The sequence below is a fragment of the Phodopus roborovskii genome, unplaced genomic scaffold, assembly GCF_943737965.1.
Source record: "Phodopus roborovskii unplaced genomic scaffold, PHOROB, whole genome shotgun sequence".
NCBI classification, from domain to species: Eukaryota; Metazoa; Chordata; class Mammalia; order Rodentia; family Cricetidae; genus Phodopus; species Phodopus roborovskii.
The window spans coordinates 1-22,778 of record NW_026125487.1 but is presented as its reverse complement, the minus strand read 5'-3'; the positions used below and the strand labels follow the sequence as shown (position 1 = coordinate 22,778).

Below are 22,778 nucleotides of genomic sequence, written 5' to 3'. Positions count from 1 at the left end.
AACTTGATGTGGGTACTTGGAACTGAATCTGAGTTCTCTAAAAAACAACAACAACAACAACAAAAAATAACAAGCACTCTTAGTCACTGAATCATCTTCAGCCCTAAATCTGCTGGTTTTAATCCGTATTTATAAATCCAGTTTTCCACCCATAACCAATCCTCCCTTCAACTCGCACTCTTCATTTTATCCATGTGTTTATGATTATTTGCATGTGCTTGTCACACCTGCTCATACCTGGCATCTTAGGTAGACAACTTTCTGAGAAATCTGCTGTTTGGCATAATTGTTTATTAAACTATGTGACCGTGTTTGCAACTGAGAAGTTTCTCTTATTACACTACAACTAACCTTAAATCAAGGACTCCTTTTCCTACCCTACATTGCTCCATACTTATATAACTCCTGAAATAATGCATGGGAGCTTCCAGAGAGAGAGGGAGAGAAGGGGAGAAAATAGAAAGGAAAAAGGAAAATAATCAGTTTTCTTTATATAAAGCTGTTGGCATTTCTTATTGGCTAGCTCTGTCTTAAATATTAATCCATAATCACTAATATATATATATATATATACATATATATATATATATATATATAGTCTTACCAGACTTGCATCATCTCTTCTCGAGATCACATCATAACTCTACCACATTTCCCAGAATCCTCTACCTTTCCTAGTCCTGCCTATTTGTTTTCCTATTTGCTAACAATGCATTATTTATTAACCAATAAGAGAAACATATATATACCTGAGGAGAGGTTACTGCCATCAGTACTACAAACTTTAATAACCAGACTTGGAAAAAACAAAATATAAAGTTGTTAAATTCTAGAGATATTTTCCAAAGAGAGTTGTGTGGGCTTCTCCTCTACCACTGAAGACCTTCCAGGGGAAAAAAAAAAAAGGAAAGAAAAAAGCTTGTTTTTGTTTCAAGACTTTAAACCCTTTTGTCAACATTTGGGTTTGTTCACAGTATTTCTGAATATATATGCACCCAAAATTAGGACAGTTATTATAAAAATCAAAGCAGCATGTGGAGAGTTTACAATTTTAAATTTTCTTATGTCATCAATACTCAAGAACTGTTTCAATAGTTATGAATGACAACAGATTTTGATTCTTGCCATGTCTAAGATATAGGCTGCCTATGAGAATCAGCCTATTGTCTTAAAACAATAGGACACATCTCCCAAACAGGATATGCAAATCATTACTACAATTAGCAGGAATGCAAAGGAAGCTGTGTCTTATTTTGCTCTTCAAATCATTTCCTCCTCCATCATTCTGGATTCTCAATCTTTTGTCACAGAATAGCTGCTGATGCCGGCAGAAAGCCTGTTTACCTAAGTATTATGTTCTCACGTGGCCTGAAAACTTAAGCTTATGCTGTCAAATGACTATAGGGCAAAATTATTAAAATGTGTTTGCATGCCGATTTACATAGAACAATCTCCAATGAAAATTCCAGACTTAGGCCACCTCTACCCAAGTGTTGATTTGGGATACCCATGTCTCTAGATATGTGCTACAAAATCACAGAAAGACTATGTGTGTGCTGGGTAATCTTAGTTGTCAGCTTGACACACATGGGAGAGAAGCCTCAACTGAGGAATTCCCTCCATCAGACAGGTATGTGGGCATGTCTGTAAGACGTTTTTCTTATTGATAAAAGAAGTCCCAGTCCATTACGTGCTTTGCCATCTATTGACCAGTGGGCCTGAGCTATATAAGAAAGATAGTTTGGGCAAGCCACAGGGTCAGGCATTATTACTCCATGGCCTCTGCTTCATTTCTTGCCTCCAGGTTTGTGCCTTGAATTTCTGCCTTGATTCCCTTTGATGATAGACTTTAACCCTTTCCTCCCTGAGTTGCTTTTGTTTGTGGTATTTATCATAGAAACAGAAAACAAACTGGAACAGGTCCCCCCTCAATCTGAGAGATATTGATAGTTCTTGCACTTTGCTGTCTGATGAAACACAATTTTGTGCTATAGTGTAAGACTATACCTTTTTTTGGGGGGGGGTTGGGGGTTTTTGTTTGTTTGTTTTTGTTTGTTTATTTTGGTTTTTTTGGTCAAATGTCAGTCTACTTACACATACTAGAACAAAATCCTCGACTCCTCAGTGCCCTTCAAGTTATTTATTCCCATGATGACTCTAAGCGTATGTATTTATTTACAGACTAGAAATCTTTGATGGGATAAATTGTGTCTATGTGCACACTGTTGTGTGCTCCCAAGTATGCTTGACTACAAATGCTTCCCAAATAATTACTAAATAAACATTGACATCCACAGAAACAGGGTGATAATCTCTATCAAGGTAGATTACTATTTTTATAAAAGGAAAAGAAGAAATTCAGAATCATGTTGCTCTTCCCACAGTCCTGACATCATGGAAAATTTCCTGGGATGTGACAGCTTCCAACCACTACCATTTTTTTTTTTAAAGTGCCACTTGGGAAATTGTCTTCTACAAGTTAGTGTATTAAATGCTATTGATATCATGATACAATGTAAAAATCTGTGTGGATTTATATTCACTGTAAAACACATGTATACACACACACACACACACACATACACCTAAAACAACTTTTGAGGTTTTAAATATTCCCATAGGTATATTTAAAAATTGAATTAGAGGTCAAAATATTGACAAGGAAAAGGAAAGTTTAGGTCCCGAAACTTCTATTAGAATTAAATAAATAATTGAACCTTCCCCTAGACTGTGAAATTTTCAATAAATATACAAGATGTTATGACTTCATTAAATAATGTTACAGTGACATATATATAAAGCAGGAGTTGTGAGACACTAGAAAAATTAACAGAAGCATACTAATTAGACAATATTCTGACACACGACTTCTTGAGTAAGAAAAAAAGTATGCTCATACCAAAGCTAAAGTAAAATGAATAATGCAAGTGGATGGTTTACATCGCTGTCTTCATATTGAAAACAGAGACTAGATCATCTTTCTGTGTGCCTATCAGGCCACCAAAAAGAGTTCAACAAATTTCAGAAAATAGGCATATTGCAGACACTATCATTTAATCATGATTTATTGAAAAATGAGTAATTGTTTCAGAAAGCTAGAAAACAATAATGCTTGAAAATTTAAAAACATGAACATCTCTTTTTAACAACTTTAGGGTCAAAAGACAGTGCATCCCCAAATTCCCAAGTCTCAGCAGAGTAGCATCCATTGTTTTAGCAACTGATGTTACTTCAGTGATGCTGATCTTGACAGTCACTGCTGATTCTTTAGCCCAGCTGACCAGCAACCACAGAATCTTCCTTCAAAACATCATGCAAGGCAAACAGCCCAAGTAGAGTCTTGATGGCCTCCCAAACATTTAAGAGAAGATGGATACACCAGTGCTTAAACAGTTAATGATGAGGAAGAAAGGGGATATTATTCCTATTTGCTTTCTGAAACGAAGTATCCATACCAAGAGTTTCAAGAATTATAAGGACTGCAAATGAGAAATCAGAGAGAAGTACCACTCATGAATATCAATGGAAAACTCTAAATAAAATATTAGACAAAATAGTCTATCAGCACGCTAAAGGAATATAATCCAACATGGCCAGAAGCCATTTAGTATTAATATTAATATTATATTATACATACAGAGATAAAAAATTAAAAAAAAAAAACTCATATACTCGTTTTTGTGGACCTAAAGGACATATGATAAAAATCAAATTTCCTTTTAAAACACTCAAAAAGTAAAAAGAAATAGTGTGTGTGCCTTTGAATGGGAAACCTAAGAAGAAAAACACTGAAAATCACACCCGTTAAAATGAAGAAGAAGGTCACACCCAAGGTCATAACAATCAGTTTACATTGTGTAGAAAGTTAGTGGCAAGACAGGGCTCACTCCTTCACCTTTCAGCCCTTTCTCAAAATTAATCTTCTCCATAAAGATTTCCATGGTCATGTGTTGAAATTGTAACCTGCCTGTATCCTGGAAGCATCCAATGCTTTTATCCCCCTGGGTTATTTATGTTCACCTTCTTATAAATTTTACTTATTTATTGTGCTTATTTTTTTTATTTTTCACATGCTGGGTCAAAGGGGGAATTTTGTCTCTTCTAACAGTACAATGGCTTGTTCATGACAGGTTCAAAAGTACTTATTAAATAACAAATGAAGTAGAAGAGGAAATTAGAAGCATAAACTTTGCATTGTATATCTAGGAAAAGAAATATCAACAACAAGTACATTACAAAAAGAATTTAGTGAAAACAACAGCTATAAATTGGTGTATACCTATAATCTATCTTATTATGGACATTCTTGATATAGTTATAAAATATGTCAGATATAATGACGATTTGGAATATTTAAAAGTCAAGATAGTTCCATCAATAGCATTCACACAGAAATGCCTAGAATGGATTTAATAGGAAATAGGTTAGCCTAAAGGAAAACCTCAAGGCAGAACCGAGGACTGTAAAGGACAAAGGAAATGTACATCCTGGAGAGACAAACTCAACATCTAAAGATGACATGTGTTTAATGCACTTCATTATTTAAAAACACTAACAGTTCTACTTTTAGCAGAATAGTAATCTTATTTTATAGTTCATAAACAAAGAAAAGTCAGAAAAAAAGTCTTCAAAACTATTGCAAAGAAAAGAGGTGGAGTTAAAAAAAATTAAAATCCGTAAAAATTCAAGCAATGTGTTGTCTGTGCCTAAGTGGACACATGAATAGATAAGTATAAAAGTTACTGTATGTTGCCCGTGAATAGAGACAAATAAACATATAAATTTAGTATGTGACCAGAAGGAAAGGGGAAGCTCAGTAATTGTGCTTTGGGATCGTGATGATGCACCCCTCAGTCTACAGGGTAAATAACAAGTGAGGAAGACATGTTAAATGCAAATAATGAATCATAGATGACCAAGAAAACCTGAAGGCAACCCTTTATAAAAGTGTACTGTGATGGCTGACGGTAAAACTCAGAGTCCTTAACAATATTGCATGGCAGTAAACACTTAAGCAAAGCAAAAATAGAATGCAATGGTGATAGGCAGAGGAGGTGAAGTATTGCTGATTCATCCCAAAGATTTGTTCACTTAGCATGTAATCATCCTCTAGAAACAGATAAGAAAAGTAAGGCTATGGAAGACCAGTACACACAAATACAAGTGGTTCTCCACCAATGAGAAGATGCTCAACCTCATTCATAAAGGGAATACAAATTAAACTATATAGATGCCGTCCCCATCTCTCTCTCTCTCTCTCTCTCTCTCTGTGTGTGTGTGTGTGTGTGTGTGTGTGTGTGTATGTGTGTGTGTGTGTGTGATCAGCTTGGCAAAACCCCAACAACTTAATTAGCATCTTAGCTGTGAATCAGCACGCATCTCATGTGCTTCTGGTGAATACAAATTGGTACAAGCACCATGGAAGTTATATTTATCAAAATTGCACAGGCAAGTAGACTCTGACCAGAAAATCTTGCTATTGAGTTTTTGTTACAATATTCAAAAACTGGCACAGATGACATGACTTTGAGGCTGTACCCTGAAACACGGTTCACGAAGCCTACACCTCACTGGGAAAGACCCACCTGTCTATCATGTGAAACTGGTCATATAAATGGCAATAGCCCCATATAGTGGAAGATATACTATAAAAACTAAAAATTATTATTGTAATATCAATGTAATATATATATTATATTATATTATATATTATATATATTTATAATATATTTATATATTATATTATATTTTATATAATATATTATATTATTATATTATATATTATATTTATATAAAATATAATAAAATATATAATATAATAATATAATATAATATATTATATACATGTATATATTATAATATATATTATATATTATAATATATTCATATAATATATATATACACACACACACTTTGTATAGAAGTATATACAATTGTATATAAAATTGTATATAAAATATAATATAATATATATAATATAATATAATAATATATATTATATACATGTATATATAATAATATATATAATATATTATAATATATTTATATTATATATATACACACAACACACACACACACACACTTTGTATAGAATGGTAATATGCCATGGCCTTTGTCAATGATGGAGAAGAGGAATGGAGTATTTGTCTTTGTTTTTATGGGACAGTTGGGAAAGGATGTGACTCTCTCTGGAAAGATACAGAGACAACTAGAGCAATGGTTAGATATACATTAGGCATAGGAAGACTTTTACTTCAAACTTTAACAATTCATTTGTTACCTTTAATCACAAGAGGAAAAAATATCTTCTGGAAAAAAGTTCAAAATGCTATTTTTGTGAAATGGGAATACAGTATTTTCTAGTTCAGGGCTCTATATAAACCTACTGGGTTCCAGATAGACATACTTAGGCTCAGTGACACCTTCCCAGTCCTGATGTTGCCAGAAGGAAGCCAGAGTGGCCTGTAAATCCCCACAGTGACCAGACAATTCCACCATCCCTTTCTCTGTACCAAGCTGTTCTCAAGTTTTCCTCCCCGATCTCTTCATTCAAACTGTTTTTTCTTTCTTTTTTTTTTTTTTAAATACCGGGACTCTCATTTTCCAGTTACAGCTGATAATTGCGATAATTGTGGCCTTGGAGATAACTCAGTCCTGCACTTTTTCTTTTGTCCCTGTCCACTTAGTTTTTTCAAAATAGTATTTTAATCTATTCTTGAAAAATTCACACATGTATGTGGTGTGTCTTAATCATAGCCACCATCCACCATTCCTTCACCTCTCCTGAGCCTTCCTGACACAACCAACCACTTTCCAATTTCAGGTTCTTTCCTCTTACAGCCTATTGGCACCAATTAGTGGCTCCCATTGTGTACAGATGTGGAGTAACACACTGAGGGCATGGGCAAACTACTGGTGGCCACACCCCCAAAATACAAGTAATACTCCCTCCTCCCCCGCCCAGTTGACAATAGCTCCTCAGCTAGGGATTGTGGCCTTTGGGGTCTCCTTGTCAGCCACACTGGAATTTTAACTGGCTCCATCTAGTACAGATCTTGTTCAGGTAAACACTGGTATGTGAGCACTTGGGATCAGCCAGTTTTGATCTGCATGGCTTTGGAGGATGTGCTGTGAGAATGCAGTGGATGCCTGCCATAGACTGGCACATTCTCAATATTTTCAAGTCTCTCTACTACTAACCTATTAGGTGTTAAGGATTCCTAGATTTTCCTGGGGTTCTGAATTCCCCAATGCTATGACACAATCTCTGGCTAATAATCTCTCCATAGAGTGTTAGGAGGCCTGCTGGTTAGAGCTTGCATTCTACCATGGCCTGGCAGCCCTCTGTGAGTTTGACAACATGGAGGAGTCCCCGCTCCAAGTGGGGTGCTTCCTGCTTTCTACCAGACCTTATTCAAAGAATGTCTCTGAGGCCCGGGTGCCTGACTTATCTCTGGCATGACCCTTGACACAGTTCCCCTGCAAACATTCTTCCTCTATTACCCATCAGGTAATTTGGTGACATACTCTAGCTATTTTGAGAGGACCATATTGATACTAATCCAGATATATGATAGGAGCAGGGCACTTAATGCAAACTAGGTGATTCCCTAGCTACCATTCCCATCCCATATACACTGGAATAAAGTTGAGAGCCTCACTGAAGATGTCTCCCAGAACGCCATTTCCATCATGCTCACGGGCCAGACAAGGCCCCACCTGCCACTTCTGCCCCCTTTGTCCTCATGGCTGGATGGCCAAGGGACCATTGAGAAGGAGGGGACCACAGAAGAAGTCTCTCCAGAGGACATCATTTTCAGTCAGAGAAAGCAGCAACCCTACTTTTACTGTTCAGGCACTCTCTCATAAATTTATGATAATGTCCTACCCTTAAATTAAAACTTCTCTCATTAAATGCATTTGGTTTCTATTTAATAACTTCATTACTCCTTAATTCAAATATAATATTCATTGTACATTAAGAAGCCATCAGTATTTTTAGCACCTTTATACCTAATACTCACTAATATTTTTCTACTATGAAATGTAATTTGTTTCAGTGGTAATCAACTTACAGTGTCTCTCAATCACTATAATGGGGATATTTAAGTGACTTTTAATATATTTATGGAACAGATGTCCCCTTGGTTCAATGAGGGGCCTCTTTAAGTATCAGTAATCCACATTATTATCTATAAACTCAATTAATTGATAATAAAATTATTATCACCTACATGTGATGAATAACCTGTTCTAGTAACCATGAAAGAGGCACCCGGGAAGTGCACAGCCTGCTGGTACAGTCTTAACCAACGGAAAGGAAGAGAGAGTTTAGAATAACCATCACTGAACAAAGAGGACCACAATGCATCCAAAATGGGATAATTGTATTCTTTAAATTTCTTCAACATCTGTACAACCAAAGACAATCAAGGAAATCATTAGACTCACAATAATCTATGCTTACTCCTTGGGCAAAAAAAAAAAAAAAAAAAAAAAAAAAAGCAGAAAATTTCAGTTTAAAAATTAAAGTCTTTATTTTATTGACATAATGACATGGCTCAAGGTAAAATTGATATTACTTGGTTATTGACTAAATTCCTAGTGTGTGTACTATAAAACAATTAGAAGATTATGTTGTGGTGATGTATTGTTTATGATTTAATAAAGCTTGCCTTGTAATCAGAATGCAAAGCCAGCCACATTAGTTAGCCATGGAAGCTGGACAGTGGTGGCACACACCTTTAATCCCAGGACTGGAGAGACAAAGGTAGATGGATCTCTATGAGTTCAAAGCCACCCAGGGCTACATGAGACTGACTTATCCTAAAAGAGAAACAGAGCTCACACCTTCAATATACGGAAGAAGCAAAGGTCTCAAGTGACATTCAGTTTCCAGGCACAGGGAAGACAGGGTCTCCATTTCAGCCTTGGTAGAGGTAAGAGCTACTGGCTGGTTGTTTTGCCTTCTCCGATCTTTACCTTGAACCCAATATATTTCTCTGGATTTTAATTAGTCGTGCTACATTATGTCCCTTTGGAGGCATAGACGTAGGTCTTGAGATAGATCTAAATCAGTTAGACAACATGTAAAATAATTGTAATTTAAGTATGAACTGTCAGAGATTGTGCTCAGAGTGTTCAAGAAAAAGTAGACCCAGAAATATTCACTTTCTGGCTAGGTTTTTGAAAGAGGAGAACAGTTCAACAGCCAAAGAAAAAAACAAAAAAATACTGGCCAAGAGCATTTTAAGGGAAGCAAATAAAACAAAAACTTTCTAAAGGACATGGCAAAGAATGTTTTAAGGACTAAATATGTGAGTTACAATGTAAAATAATAGTTAGGAATAAACTAAATTAATAAACAACTATACAAAGTCACTTTGGTGTCAGGCAAATCCCAGGACCAGTGAAACGGTAAAGGCCCTTGCCACTAAGCATGATGCCTCAGGTTCATTCACTCCAGGTGTCATTTCATGCACCTACCCACCAACAAGATAAAAATGAATTTTTAAAATAAAAAGATACTTTGACCCAAAGGCTGGTTTTATAAACATTGCTGTCGATAGCAGTAACCATTAGAAACAAACAGATTTGAAGTCTAGGGGAGGCTTAATGGAGGATCTGACCGAGCAGGCTGGATATTGGATCTAAATTGGTTTCTATAAGACAGGAAAGGCAGAGGTGAACGCTAATGTGGGTTGGCTGCAAGCAGTTCCAAGAGTCTTTAAGTGCTTACCACGCCACAAACTCCTGAATTTTGTCACTTATTCACTCCAACCATTCAGAACTAGGTCATTTAGGACAGAAATTGATTGGCTTAGTCATAGTGAATGTCTGTGGAAGCACACAACCCCAGATTTACTGGTTTCTAAAGGTCACTACTGAGCTGAAGAGATGTCATAGAAGGTATGAGCATGTACTGGTCTTCCAAGGGACCTGAGTTTGGATCCCCAGCATCCATGTCTGTGGCTCACAACTGTTACTTAAGTTCTACAGTACTTAATGCACTTTCCTGGCTTGCATGGGCACCTGCATTATGTGTGAGTACACACACACACACACACACACACATTAAAATAAAATATGTATTAAAGACCACACTTAGTCTCTAACCTCCAATTCTTAAGCTGATCATAATGGTTCATGAGAAAAAAGACAACTGAAAATTACATGGAAGTGTTAACTTTGAATAGTTGCTTAAATAATGATGCCAATCAAAACTGCACAAGGGCTATCAGGAAGAGAGGTCAAGAGTTGGAGACACAAGTCCCACCTCTGTCTAAGCACCCGGCATCCTGAACCCTCCGACTATTTCGACATCGTGTGAAGAATGTTCCCTTTGTCTTCTCCTGCTGGTCCTGTTTAGTCTTTAAATGCTTCATGGATTCTGGGCTGAGATAATTCTGACTTAACTGGTTTTTGTTTATGTTTTCCTTTTTTTGTTTTCAGGTGAAAAATTTCCAGACAACAACCCTAAGGTACAGTTAGTGATGACATACGAGGACTCGAAGCTCACCATCCTAGTGAAGCACATGAAAAACTATCGTAAGTTCCTCCCATGTCGAAAGAGACCTAGCGCCCTCCATGGAGCAGTTAGTTACCTGCCTCCTTTGGGTCATTAGTGTCAACATCAGAAAAGGAATGTGCAACGAGTGTTTTTCTGTCCTGCCAGCCAGCTCCCAAATAATGACACGGAGACTCTTTATTAATTATGAAGCTCGGCCTCAACTTAGGCTTGTTTCTAACTTGCTCTTATAGCTTAAATTAACCCATACTTTTCAATCTACACTCTTTCATGTGCTCGTTACTTCATCTCCTGATTCTTCCACCTCTGACTGGGGTCAGCCTTCTTTCTTCCTAGGGCTCTCTGTCCTCCGGCCTAGCTGTTAGCTGTTTGGCTTTTTATTAAACAATCACAGCGGCACATCTTCCCACAGTATGAAGGAATGAACATTCCACAGCAGAAACGGGTCTAACAACTAAGTTTAGATGAGCACCAAGCAGCCGATCGCATTGATTTTGTCTCGTGTGAACATGATCTTTATGGGAAAGGCTATCGAATCTTGCAGGAAAAGTCACTGAATAAACACAGGGCTATATTCAAAATGAAGGTTCAGGAAAACCCCATTAACAGTCTCTGAGGAAGCATGAATGGCTTGGGGGATAAACAAACTGGTTTCCAATGCAGGAATGGCTTGGGGTTTCCAATAATTGCTGTGGCTAACGGGAGTGAGCGCATGGGAAGACCCGCTGTCCCTTGCTATGGTGCCCATAAATCTGTCTTCTGTCTCTCGGGAAGCTAACAGTTCCTTGGGGTTTCCAGCCAAAAGTCACACTGTACTTTTAGTTTTACTTTTACATTCTGATCTTAGTCCCCAACTTATGACTTAGATGTATTTCTTCCTCTTCAAAGAGAAAAATGGGACTTGGTGACTTTTGGAGTTCGTTGGATGTCTTTGAAACGCCTTTTTTGTATTTTCCTTTTCTTGTCAAACATTTCATCTTTCATTGATCACTGACATCTTATCTTTTTCTATCTAATGACATTGTACTATCCCAATATCTCCTCTGTTATGTGTGTGTTCCCAAATACATACAGGCTAAAGTCAGGCATTTTCCTCCATCATTCTCCACCTTATCCTTTTGAGACAGGGTCTCTCATTGAATCTGCAACTCACTGATTGACTAGGCTCACTGGCCATTGAGCTGCAGAGACCCATGCTCTGCCCTCACCATCCCTCCCTGGGGCCATGGTTACAGAATCATGCTGCTGTATCTAGCTGGGTGCTTAGAACCCAAACTCAGGTTCTCACACTGGAGCATCAGGCTCTCTACCCACTTAGGCACCTTCCCAGTCCTTCCCTGGTCGTTCTTGATGCTGTGGTTCTGTTTGGATGTCTTCACACTGAAGAAGTAGGTAGTGATCCCTACCTTTGCAGTCTCCCTGTGTCAGGGAATACCCTTCAACACAGGAATTCCCAGCAGATTTGCCATTGTGTTAAACAGAAGTAAGGTTTATTTGAACAAAAGTGCCTCAAAGCCACGATTCAGCTTCAAGGTGAGAGGGAGCAAATTAGACAGAAATGGCACAATACATGGAGATTTACATGTGATGGGACCTCGAAGGGACGGAGAAGCTTTCCTTTGAGGCCCAGAGAAGAACTTCGTTAAGAATTCAAATCAGAGAGTTATAGAGAAGGAGAGGGTCACGTTCATGAGAAAGTGTGGCTGTTGTCTGGGAGGCCAGAGAACTTGCTGTGCCATAGGGCAAGTAAAAAATGATGTGTGAGCATAGTAAATAGGAAGGGGGACTAGATATCACCAGCTCTTCCAGGCTTGGCTGAGTCTGGCCAAGTAGGCCCTGCCTATGACACAACTACCAGAGGATGACACAGGATGTGCATACAGCCAGCTCAGCCTTGGTGCTACTCCTTGTGCGCATAAGTCTGTCAGGGTGTGTTTGGAAGGATCTAAAGGAGAAGTCTCCTCACCATATGACATGTGTCTAGTGCACACTACATTTCATAAATATTTACTCAGTGAACAAGCAATTGGCATAATTTGCAAAGGATACCTCCCTTAGAAGACGTAGTATTAGCCAGAGTGCCAAGGATCTTTCTTGCATTCACAGTTGGCAATTTCAGAAATATCTGGACACTTATTTTTAAGTTTTAATAGACATCTTACTTATTAAAACGATTTTCTGAAAAAGTAGCAGCATCAATAGAGCCCTTGCATCATATTCACAAAGCCCTGAGTTCAATCTCCAATACTACCTGAACCAGGCATGTTGACACATCTGAAATCCTAGCAGTGCGATCAGAAGTTTAAGGTCATCCCCAGTTATGTAGCACATTTAGGTCTAGCCTGATAGATGGGAAAACCCTGTCTCAAAACGAAGTAATTATCCTCCATTGCTTTGAATAAGGAAATTGTTGTAAATCATAGTAACAGTTGCTCAAGAATTGTTTACATTGGGAAATGAGGATTCAGTCAAATATTATTTATGACAACATTTGTGTTCATGGATCTTGATCATCTCTATCACCATCTGACAAAAAGAATAGTAAGAAATACTGTTAAGTCAAAAGAATTTTTATAAATTTGTTACATATATTTTAGCCTTGAAAGTAGTCCCCTTAGAAATGATATATTTGTTTCACTAATGTTGTCGGTACTCAAAACAATTTAGACAAAGCCTGCTGAAATTGCTTTCAAATCTGGCATATAAATCTCACAGTAAGCTGGGTGATATTTTTCAATGGCCATGCCTAATTTCTGATCAAAAATAATATTAACTGGGTTGGTCACCCATTCCATCCAACCGATGAATTCCAAAATTGCTTTTGACAGTTTCCAAAAATACATTTTATACTCATGAAGTTGAGCCCATCAGTGAGGCCATTCAAAGCCAGTGCAACAAAGAAAGAATGTGAGTGGCAACTAAAAGAACTAGATAGGGAGATAAAGTGAGCAACGAAGAGACAATGGCCATGGAATCCCACTGAAGGTTAAAGGGGGCATGGCTGTGTGGGGTCAGTGTCTTCACAACATTATAAACACTGGTCTAATGTTCTCTCTCCATCTACCTCCTGTCTCTCCCCTTATTTTTCTTTCTTGTTTGCTTAATTGGTTGATTGGTTTGGTTTGGTTTGGTTTGGTTTGTTTGCTCTGTTTTGAGACAGGTTCTCACTGTGTATCTTAAGGTGGCCAGGAACTCACTATGTGTCCTCAAGCTAGCAGCAGGTACCCTCTTGCCCTAGCCTCTGGAGTTCTAAGGTGACATGGGCACCCATCACTATGATTTTGGGTTTTCTTCTTCCCAGTCTAATGACATTGAGAAAGGTCAGAACTCTTAAGTTCTCTCTACCTCTAGCTTCATAGCTTCAAATTCTTCTTGTCTTTTTCTTGCCTCTCTACAACTCCAGCTCTTTACTCTCTCCCAGTCCAGATCTGTGTATCCAGTTGTTTAGAGTGCTTCTCAAAATTCAATAGGCATCTCAAACTCAATGTGCTCCAAATCCAACCTTTGATGGTTATACCCTAAACATGTGTACCATATTTCCCATCACAATTACACTATCTACCTTCAACTGTCACATGCTGAAGCTTTTAGTCATTCAATTCCACTTCTCTTACAAGGTACATCCATCTTATATGGAAATTCCATTTGGAACATGAACTCAGAAGCCCAGAATCTTCCATCCGTGTTACTTCAAATCACCATCATCCCCCACCTGAAAGTTCTATTTGCTTCTGCCCCTGCTTGTTTTCATCTCTACTGAGTTTAGTAGCCCAAATACTAGATTAAGGAGAAAACCTACTTGCTGTGATTCCCTTCTTCATAGTCCTTCAAAGTCTCATCACACTTATAGTGAAGTCAGGATACCTAATGACATGTGAAGTTGTTTAAATATGGTTCCCTTGACATCTTCAACCTCACCTCTGACCTCCATCTACCCCAGCCTCAATGTCATCCTGGAATATGAAGGTATGTTGCCTCCCCAGAAACTTTCTATCTACTGGCTCAGTCATACGTGTCAGACAGGTCATTGTCATCTCTTCAGTGAGTCCTTTCTCATAAGAAAGACTGCACTCCAATCCTCTTTTGTTGTTGCTTGAAATCTTTCAAATACTTCATTAAAAAAAATAATAACAGATATTTTCTCACATGGACAACCGAGGATTAAGATTCTTGTCAAATTTTGAAAGTAGTCACAAAGATTCTCTGCATTTTCCAGACATTGTGTGTGTGTGTGTGTGTGTGTGTGTGTTTAGGTGCACATGAGGGTAAGTACCTATAGAGGCCAAAGGCATCTGATGTCCTGCAGCTGGTGTTATAGGAGGTAGTGGATTGCTCAACATGGGTAAACAGAAATTAGGTCTTACACAGGAAGAGTACACTCTCTTACCTGCTGAGCCTTCTCTGCTGCCCTCAGAGTGTTGTTAAATGATTATTTCTCCTACTAATCTCAAAATAGATTGCCTTTTAATATGGAGGACATAAAAACATCTACAAATTCTTAAATTATTTCCTTTGCATATTTCCAGTTCTAGCTAATTGTTATTTAATTTTAAAGCCTTTAATGTGTTCACATACCAAAGTAATCAGACTCCAGAAGTTGGGCTTGATTTTATATTAATATGAAAATGAATTATTATGCCCCAAGTCCTGCTGTATTATATTAAGTTTGATGAAAAGAATTGTTTATCTTATATTAAATCTTCAAAGCTTTGTTCTACAACTCCTTTCCTCCTGTGAGAACACAGGCTCCAACAGAATTGCTAAAAAGAAAATCCTTTCCTATTCAAAGACAACTAACACGAGTTGCTCTAGTAATCACAGCTAACAAATGGCTGCCGTGGCATAGAAACCTGGCCAAGACATCTAACAAAATTTCAGCTTGTGTGACAAAGACACTTTTAGTGTCATTTAGACTTGAAATATTTTGGAACACTAACTCTAAAGCATTTCCAGGTTCCTCACTTAAGATATTCTTTTCAACTATTTCCGCGGTGCTCCGGTGCGCATACCCTTCTGAGATCACAGGCTCCCCGAGTCCGTGTCGTTTCTCCTCTTCTTTGTCTTCCTATGACACACTTTGAATATTTCCAGGCCCTCAAAGTTATCACTAGAATGAAGACAGTGGCTCTGAATCTCTCCATTACATACCTCTGTCACATCAGGTCAGTAGTTACTTAGAATGAGGTGCAAGTAACGTCCCAACACAGGAGCTGCTTTGTTGGGAAATGATTTCAGAGGCCACACAGCAGGAGGGAACACTTGCTTATGAAACAAAGATAAGACAGAGCCAGCAATCTCAAACACAAGCCCATGTGTTCCCCAGGTCACTAAAGCCATTTAGTTCATGTGCTTGTTGGCCATTTTTACTTCTTCATTCGTAAAGTGTCTATTTCATTCGTTTGCCAAGTTTATTGTTTGAATTGGGCATTTTTGATGTTTCATGTTTTTAGTTTGAATATTAATTCCCTGTTAAATGAGTAGTTTGTCAAGATTCTTTCCTGGTTTATAGTCTGGATTTTCCGCTCCCTGGTTTGTGTGTGTGTGTGTGTGTGTGTGTGTGTGTGTGTGTGTGTGCGCGCGTTTGGAGATCTGTTTCCTTGGATCTTGGTGATCCATTCAGAAAGCTGATGCTTATTTCTAGACCTTGGAGCATCCTTCCTGTATTCACCTAAGCAGTTCATCATTTTAGGTTTTGCATTGGATCCTTTACATAGTTTGAGCTGATTTTTGTTTGGGTTGAGTCTAGATTCAGTCTTCTTTAGTTTAATTTTCTTTTGTTCCTGTGAGTGTTTTACCTGTATCTCTGTCTGTGAAACATGCATATACAGATTCTATAGAGGCCAGAAGAGGGTAACAAATCCCCTGGAACAGGAAGTACAAACTATTGTGAGCCATCGTGTAGGTGCTGGGAATCGAACCCAGACCCTCTGGAACAGCAGCTAGTGTACTTAACCTCTGAGCTATCTTTCTAGCCACTAGTTTCATTCTTCTTTATATGAAAGTACTATTTTTCCCAGCACCACTTGTTTAAAAAAAATTGTGTTTTGCCTATATTTAAGTTTTTTTATTATTATTTTAAATTCTGTGGGCTCTTTCTCTCTCTCATTCTGGGTGTGTCTGTGTGTGTGTGTGTGTGTGTGTGTGTGTGTGTGTGTGTGTGTGTGTGTATTTGAGTTCAGGTACCTACAAGAGCCAGAAGAGGGTGTCAGACTACCTGGAGCTGGAGCTGGCAGTTGACATATGTAGTCAGAGGTTTCTGTCCCATCTTGTCCCCTAGCCGTTTAGTCCCAAATAAACACACTGAGGCTTATATTAGTTATAAACTCTTTGGCCAATGACTCAGGATTCTTATTGGCTAGCTCTCGCTTATTTATTAAGCCAGTTCTATTAAACTATGTACTGCCATGAGGCTGTGGCTTACCCTTAATGCTCCAGCATATTAGTCCTTCAGCAGTTGCATGGTGTCTCCCCTCCTCTCACTCTCTGGCTTCCTCTTCCCAGCCTTCTCCTAGTCTGGTAGCCCTGCCTATACTTTCTGCCTGGCTACTGGCCAGTCAGCATTTATTCACCAACCAATAAGAGAACAATGCATTTACAGCATTCAGAAGGACATCCCGCAGCAGACATGCGTCCTGGAAACCGAACAAGCATCCTTTTCGAGAACAGCAAGTACTTTTGATTGCTGAGACATCTCTTCATTGCCAAGATTTTCCCTATTTTTTTAAATAGTTTTTTTCAAGCCTCAAGCAGCTGTAGTTGTGTGGGTTTCTTTCTGTGCCTTGTATTCCATTGCTCTACATGTTTTGTTTTGTTTTGTTTCTTTTTTCTGTGTGGCTGTTTTTTGTCACCATGGCTCTATGGTAGAGTTTGAAGTCAGTCATTGGGATGGCTCCAGCATTCCTCTTTCTGCTAAGAGTTATTTGGCAACTCTAGGTCTTTGTACTTTCATCGAAATGTTATTATTTGGGTATAGAAAGATTTGCAAAGAATGTCATTGGAATTTTCATGGAAATTCCATTGAATCTGTAGTACAATTGATATTATGGGCATTTCTTTAATGTTGATGGGAAAGTTGGCCAGCCATTTAGGATCTTTCAGTGTCTTTCTTCAGCATTTACGGATTTACGTCTTAAAAATTGTTGACATCTTCTGTTAAGTTTATATCTAAGTGTTAAATTTTTGTTACATTCTATGAATAGAATGAACTTTCCTGACTTCTTTTTAGTGATTTTTTTTTGCTATATAGAAAATATATAAGTTTGTAAGTTTGTATTTTATGTACTGCTGCTTTGCTGAGTGTATTTATAACCCTTAATGATGACTAGTTATTTCTCAAAGAAGTCAATTCTATATTTTTCTATAAACTTATTGCCATTAATCTCTTTTTAATACCAACATTTTTTAATCCTTGCTTTTGCTGTCCATATGTTCTCAAAAAATTTTCTTTGCATTACTCTTTCTAAACATGTCTCAACTCTTATAGATTTAAGGCTTATAATGACTCAATAAAGTATGGCTATAGCCCTTGCCTTTAAATGTGATTGTTTCCTATATTCAGGACCCTGACTGAAGCTAATCTTGAAACTAATCTTCTACTTTAATATCTTGTGACTTCAAAGATTAATAGGAATTTCCCCATAACTTTAAATCTCTATTTTTAATCTTTCTCTGAATTCCATTTACACATTTCTAACTGTCTGATGGACATTTATACTTTGCTATTTTTTCATCTCAAAAAGTCATTACTTCCTAGAGTTTCTGCATCACCTTCACATAACAACTGATTAAAATTTCACTATAACTTATATTCTGTATTTCATTTCTTTTATTCTTTCACATGATTATCAAAAAATCCATTCAGTTTTCTTTCACATCTATTCTCAAAATGCTATTCAATATTTTCTATTTATCTGTGAATTATTTGATTAATTGTATAATATTCTTTTCTTCGTTTCAGTCTCTCAGACATGCCAAACCATTTGACACTGTCATATGACATTGTCATCTGCAAAGTTCACACTCAAGAACTATAGAATCAAGTTGCAAAAAACAAAACCACCAAAATTTTTCTTATAATGTTTAGGTTCATGTTTCATAGCTTTCTTAGAGTTCTGCAACCAGAGGACATAAACTCTAGATTCTGACCTAAAGAACACAAATTACAGAGAAGATAGAAGAGAAACAGGTTACCAGATTTATACACAAGCAAAGACTTGAAGACAATACCTCATTCCAATTTTAAGTTCAGTAAACATTCTTAAAGGCATTTAATTTATCACTGTATTTTGGGTGTCTGAACATGTATTTAATAACTCAGTTCCAAGTGTTTTAAGAACATCCGCTTTTGTGCAGTATGTTAAAGAACTCTTCATTAGTAGCAAATATTAAAATATTGCATGGGAGCTTATGTAGACTCTTGAGTTAAAACTCAAACCTAAGACTGCCTGGTCCTCATTTTGACCTCTAACACCTCAGCTCATTTCATCCCAGCTCCTCAGCCTATTTATTGTATGTTGCAGTCTTCCTCTAGCCTTCTGCACCGTTTCCCTCAGGAGAGACTGCTCCCCTCACACAAGCAGTCTAGACGTCCTGCTACCTGTCTAGGTCAGTCTGAATTCCATATATTTACACACATTCAGCCACCTGGAAACAAGCTTCCCTCAGCAGGCAGCTAACTGGAATTCTGCAAATGAGAGATCAGGGCCTCCTTCTCTCCCAGTGCATGATTGGCATGTAGGCGCATGGAATTTCCATGGGGAACTCTAGAAAGATTCTCCCTGATCCTTGTACCTGGACATATTTCCCCTAAAGAAAGTTTTGTACCTGTAGTCACAAAAGCATAAGTTTAAATTCAGCAAATTTAAATTTTTGTTCAAGCTTTCACAACTAAGGGTAGAAATTTAAAGCCTTAAAAACTCTAAGCTCTTATTCTTTAATCTGGATTTTATGAGTAGTGTTTGGTTATCCTACTAATGCATACTTAGCTTGAAAATAAGTCAATAGAAGTTTTCTGAGATAAATAACATGGAGAAACTATAAGACTGAAACAGAATATCAATAGTCTATGGCGAAAATATAAATCTAAACATAAGCATCTTTTAATCTGCAGACAGACAAAAGAGAAATTCAGGTGAAACAGTATTTGAAAATATATTGGTGTCTCTGACTCTTGCCTGCTCATAGTACCCTTTTCCTCCAACCTTAATGTGAGGGTTTGTTTCTAGTCTTGCTGAATCTTGTTATATGTGTTCAGTTGATATCACCGGGAGGCCTGCTCTTTTCTTTCCTGAAGGGAAATGGAAGAGCAGTGGATCTGGGGAGAGAGACTAGGAGGGTCTGGGAGGAGTGGGTGAGGAGAGGCTCCAGGCAGGATGTGGTATGGGACAGAAGAATAAATAGAAAGAAAGAGGAAATAATGGATATAATTGTCCAAAATTTCTGAACTTTGGTGACAAACATAAAATTGGGGCTTTAAAAACCTCAGTGAGTAACAGAGAAGGAAAAATTCCAGGGAGAATCATAGTTTTAAATACTGAAATCAAATTGCAGAAGGACGGGGGCACTTTCAAACAGTGAGGGAAAAAGGAATACACTGGAAACAATGAAGTCAGGGGAAGCCAGCTGAGAAACATGGAACCAAACCGGCAGCAAGGACCTGCCAAGTATCCAACAAAGGAATCTTCAACTTGGGATTTTGTGAGCAAAGATAATGCTTTCAAAGACTGTGGGAAAAGAAACAAATAGTCAGAGATAGTCAGAGATAAACAGAGAGAGAGAGAGAGAGAGAGTCAGTCCCAAGCAGGCAAACTCCACAAACTAAAAAGCTACAGTTTTATGTTGTTCCAGGTTTTCTAAGGTGGAAACTAATGCAATAGCTTGAAATGGTTCGTCTTTTCTGACATAGGTAATTAGAGCTGTAGTTCTTCCTGAACTTTAGCTGTAGCCTCCAAACACTGGTACATTGTTTTTCATTGTCCTTCAGTCGGTGGATTATTTGGATATGTGTTGTTGTTATCACCTGTTTGGGAAATTGTTAGGGATGGGGCTGTCTTTAATATCTACTTAAATTTCACTGTGGTCCCAAGTCAGAGAAATCTGAGAGAAACGGGGGAGGCAAAGAAGCCAGCTCCCTTCCAACACTGGTTGGGTATCAACATAACTTAGAGAGTCAAATTTCTTACAGGGATTGTGGTTGCTTCTAAGGACATCTTAAATAAGGATGTTATAAGCAACAAACTAGGGGTCTGGATGTGTAGTTCAGTGTGTACTGAGGTTAGCAAAGTGTTTACTCAGTTTGTACCAAAACCCTGGTCTCAGCCTCCTACCACAGCCAAACAACAACAACCAAAAATAAATAAATAAATAAACCGTAAATCATAGTGATACACTCTTACACAGTGGCACACTTGTACATGCTGGTACATGCTTACACACTGGTGCACACTTTCATGGTGATATACTCTTACATGGTGGTACACTCTTACACACTAGTACATGCTTACATGGTGATATACTGTAACATGGTGGTATACTCTTACATGGTGATACACTCTTACGTGGTGATATGCTCTTACATGGTAGAACACCATTACGTGGTGGTACACTCTTACACGCTGGTACACACTTACATGGTGATATAGTGTAACATGGTGGTACACTCTTACGTGGTGATACGCTCTTACGTGGTGGTACGCTCTTACGTGGTGGTCGCCTTACGTGGTGGTACGCTCTTACGTGGTGGTACGCTCTTACGTGGTGGTACGCTCTTACGTGGTGGTGCGGCTCTTACGTGGTGGTACGCTCTTACGTGGTGGAACACGTGGTAGTACGCTCGTATAATGTCACACAGGGAGGGAGAAGTGAGAGGATCCCAAGTTAATTCAAGGATGTATTTCCTATGATCCGAGTCTCTTTAGATTGACTGAGGGAACTCAATAGAGCTTGGCAAATGCTCCAAGTATGACTCTAAAGAATCTGCACAGCCACTGCTCAGTGGCGAGTTTTGTGAATGTCAACTGGGTCGTGCTGGTTTATTACGTTGCTCAAGTCTTAGACCATCTTAGTGATTCTGTGTATATTAGTCCTGTGAAGTATTAAGAGAAGAGTGTCAAATTTTTCAAATATGATCATGAACACATATAATCCTTCATGAACATTTGGATTCTTGATTACTTGATTACTCTTGGTTACTGCCATTTGTCATTGCTCCTGATAGGACGTTGTGGAGTTGGGGTTTGTGATATAGATAGTGCAGTTTTCTCTTGACTGATATTAATATGTCTTCTCTATCCTTTTACTTTGTATCAAATGCAACTTTGGAGGTTTTTTGTTGTTGTTGTTGTTGTTTTGTGTTGCTTCACTGTTTTGTAGGCAAGATCTTACTATGTAGACTAGGCTGGTTGTCGTGTGGGCACATGTGGAGGCCAAGGATTTGCGTTTGGTGTCTTCCTCTGTTCTCTCCATCTCTTTTGAGACAGTCTCACTGAACTTGGGGATTGCCCTTCAGCTAACCTGACTGGCCAATGAGCCCCCTTGATTCGTTGGTCTCAGCCTCCCCAGTACTGGGCTTGCAGATGTAGATCACCACATGCTGGTTTTTATGTAAATACTGAAGATCTGAACTCAGGCCCTCTGGCTTGGGCAGGGCACACTACCGACTGAGCCACCACCCTGGCACCCATTCTATTGTCTTCAGCTGCATTAGACACAGTTTATTGTTTCATACCTCTCAGCTCAGCACTCATTACCAACTCCAGGCATGCCACAAAGTCGGGCTAGATATACATTACATACCAAATCATGAAAACAAAACTCTAGGACCAAGATTTGTGAGCTTCTGAGAAGCATAGGCAGGCAACTCTTTGGACCCCTTAAAGTACTCACTCTGCCCTTTCTAGGCCAGTTTTCCCCTACACTGATAAGCGTGGGGCAGAACACATCTACTCTTTTAATATTTGCTGTTTGAATAGCTTCTTAATTTAACATCACGTGGTCATCTCTGACTTGTGCACTTTCCTTGGGACCTGGGGGTAGAAGTCAAGAGTCCAAAGGTTCAGAGCAGCTCAACAATTTTAAAACGAGTTTAATTATCAGCTGACCCATAAATATCTCATCAACTTTTCTATTGAGCAGATTATAAATAGTAATGAAGTTTAAAACCCCACTTTTTACGTGTTGTTAAAATGAGGAGCAGCAAATCTTGATGAATTCCACACAACGCTTCAGTGATATAGTCTGTGGTTGTGATTAG

General features: G+C 38.2%; 1 protein-coding gene across 1 annotated transcript in view; it reads left to right on the top strand.

The window, feature by feature from the left end:
* Positions 1-10,625, top strand: part of LOC127215597 (phosphatidylinositol 3-kinase C2 domain-containing subunit gamma-like) — an 89,359-nt gene extending 78,734 nt beyond the window's left edge. The window contains 1 exon segment of the mRNA XM_051176000.1: positions 10,453-10,625. Coding sequence (XP_051031957.1) covers positions 10,453-10,625 — 173 coding nt within the window.
* The last annotated feature ends 12,153 nt before the right edge of the window (positions 10,626-22,778 follow it).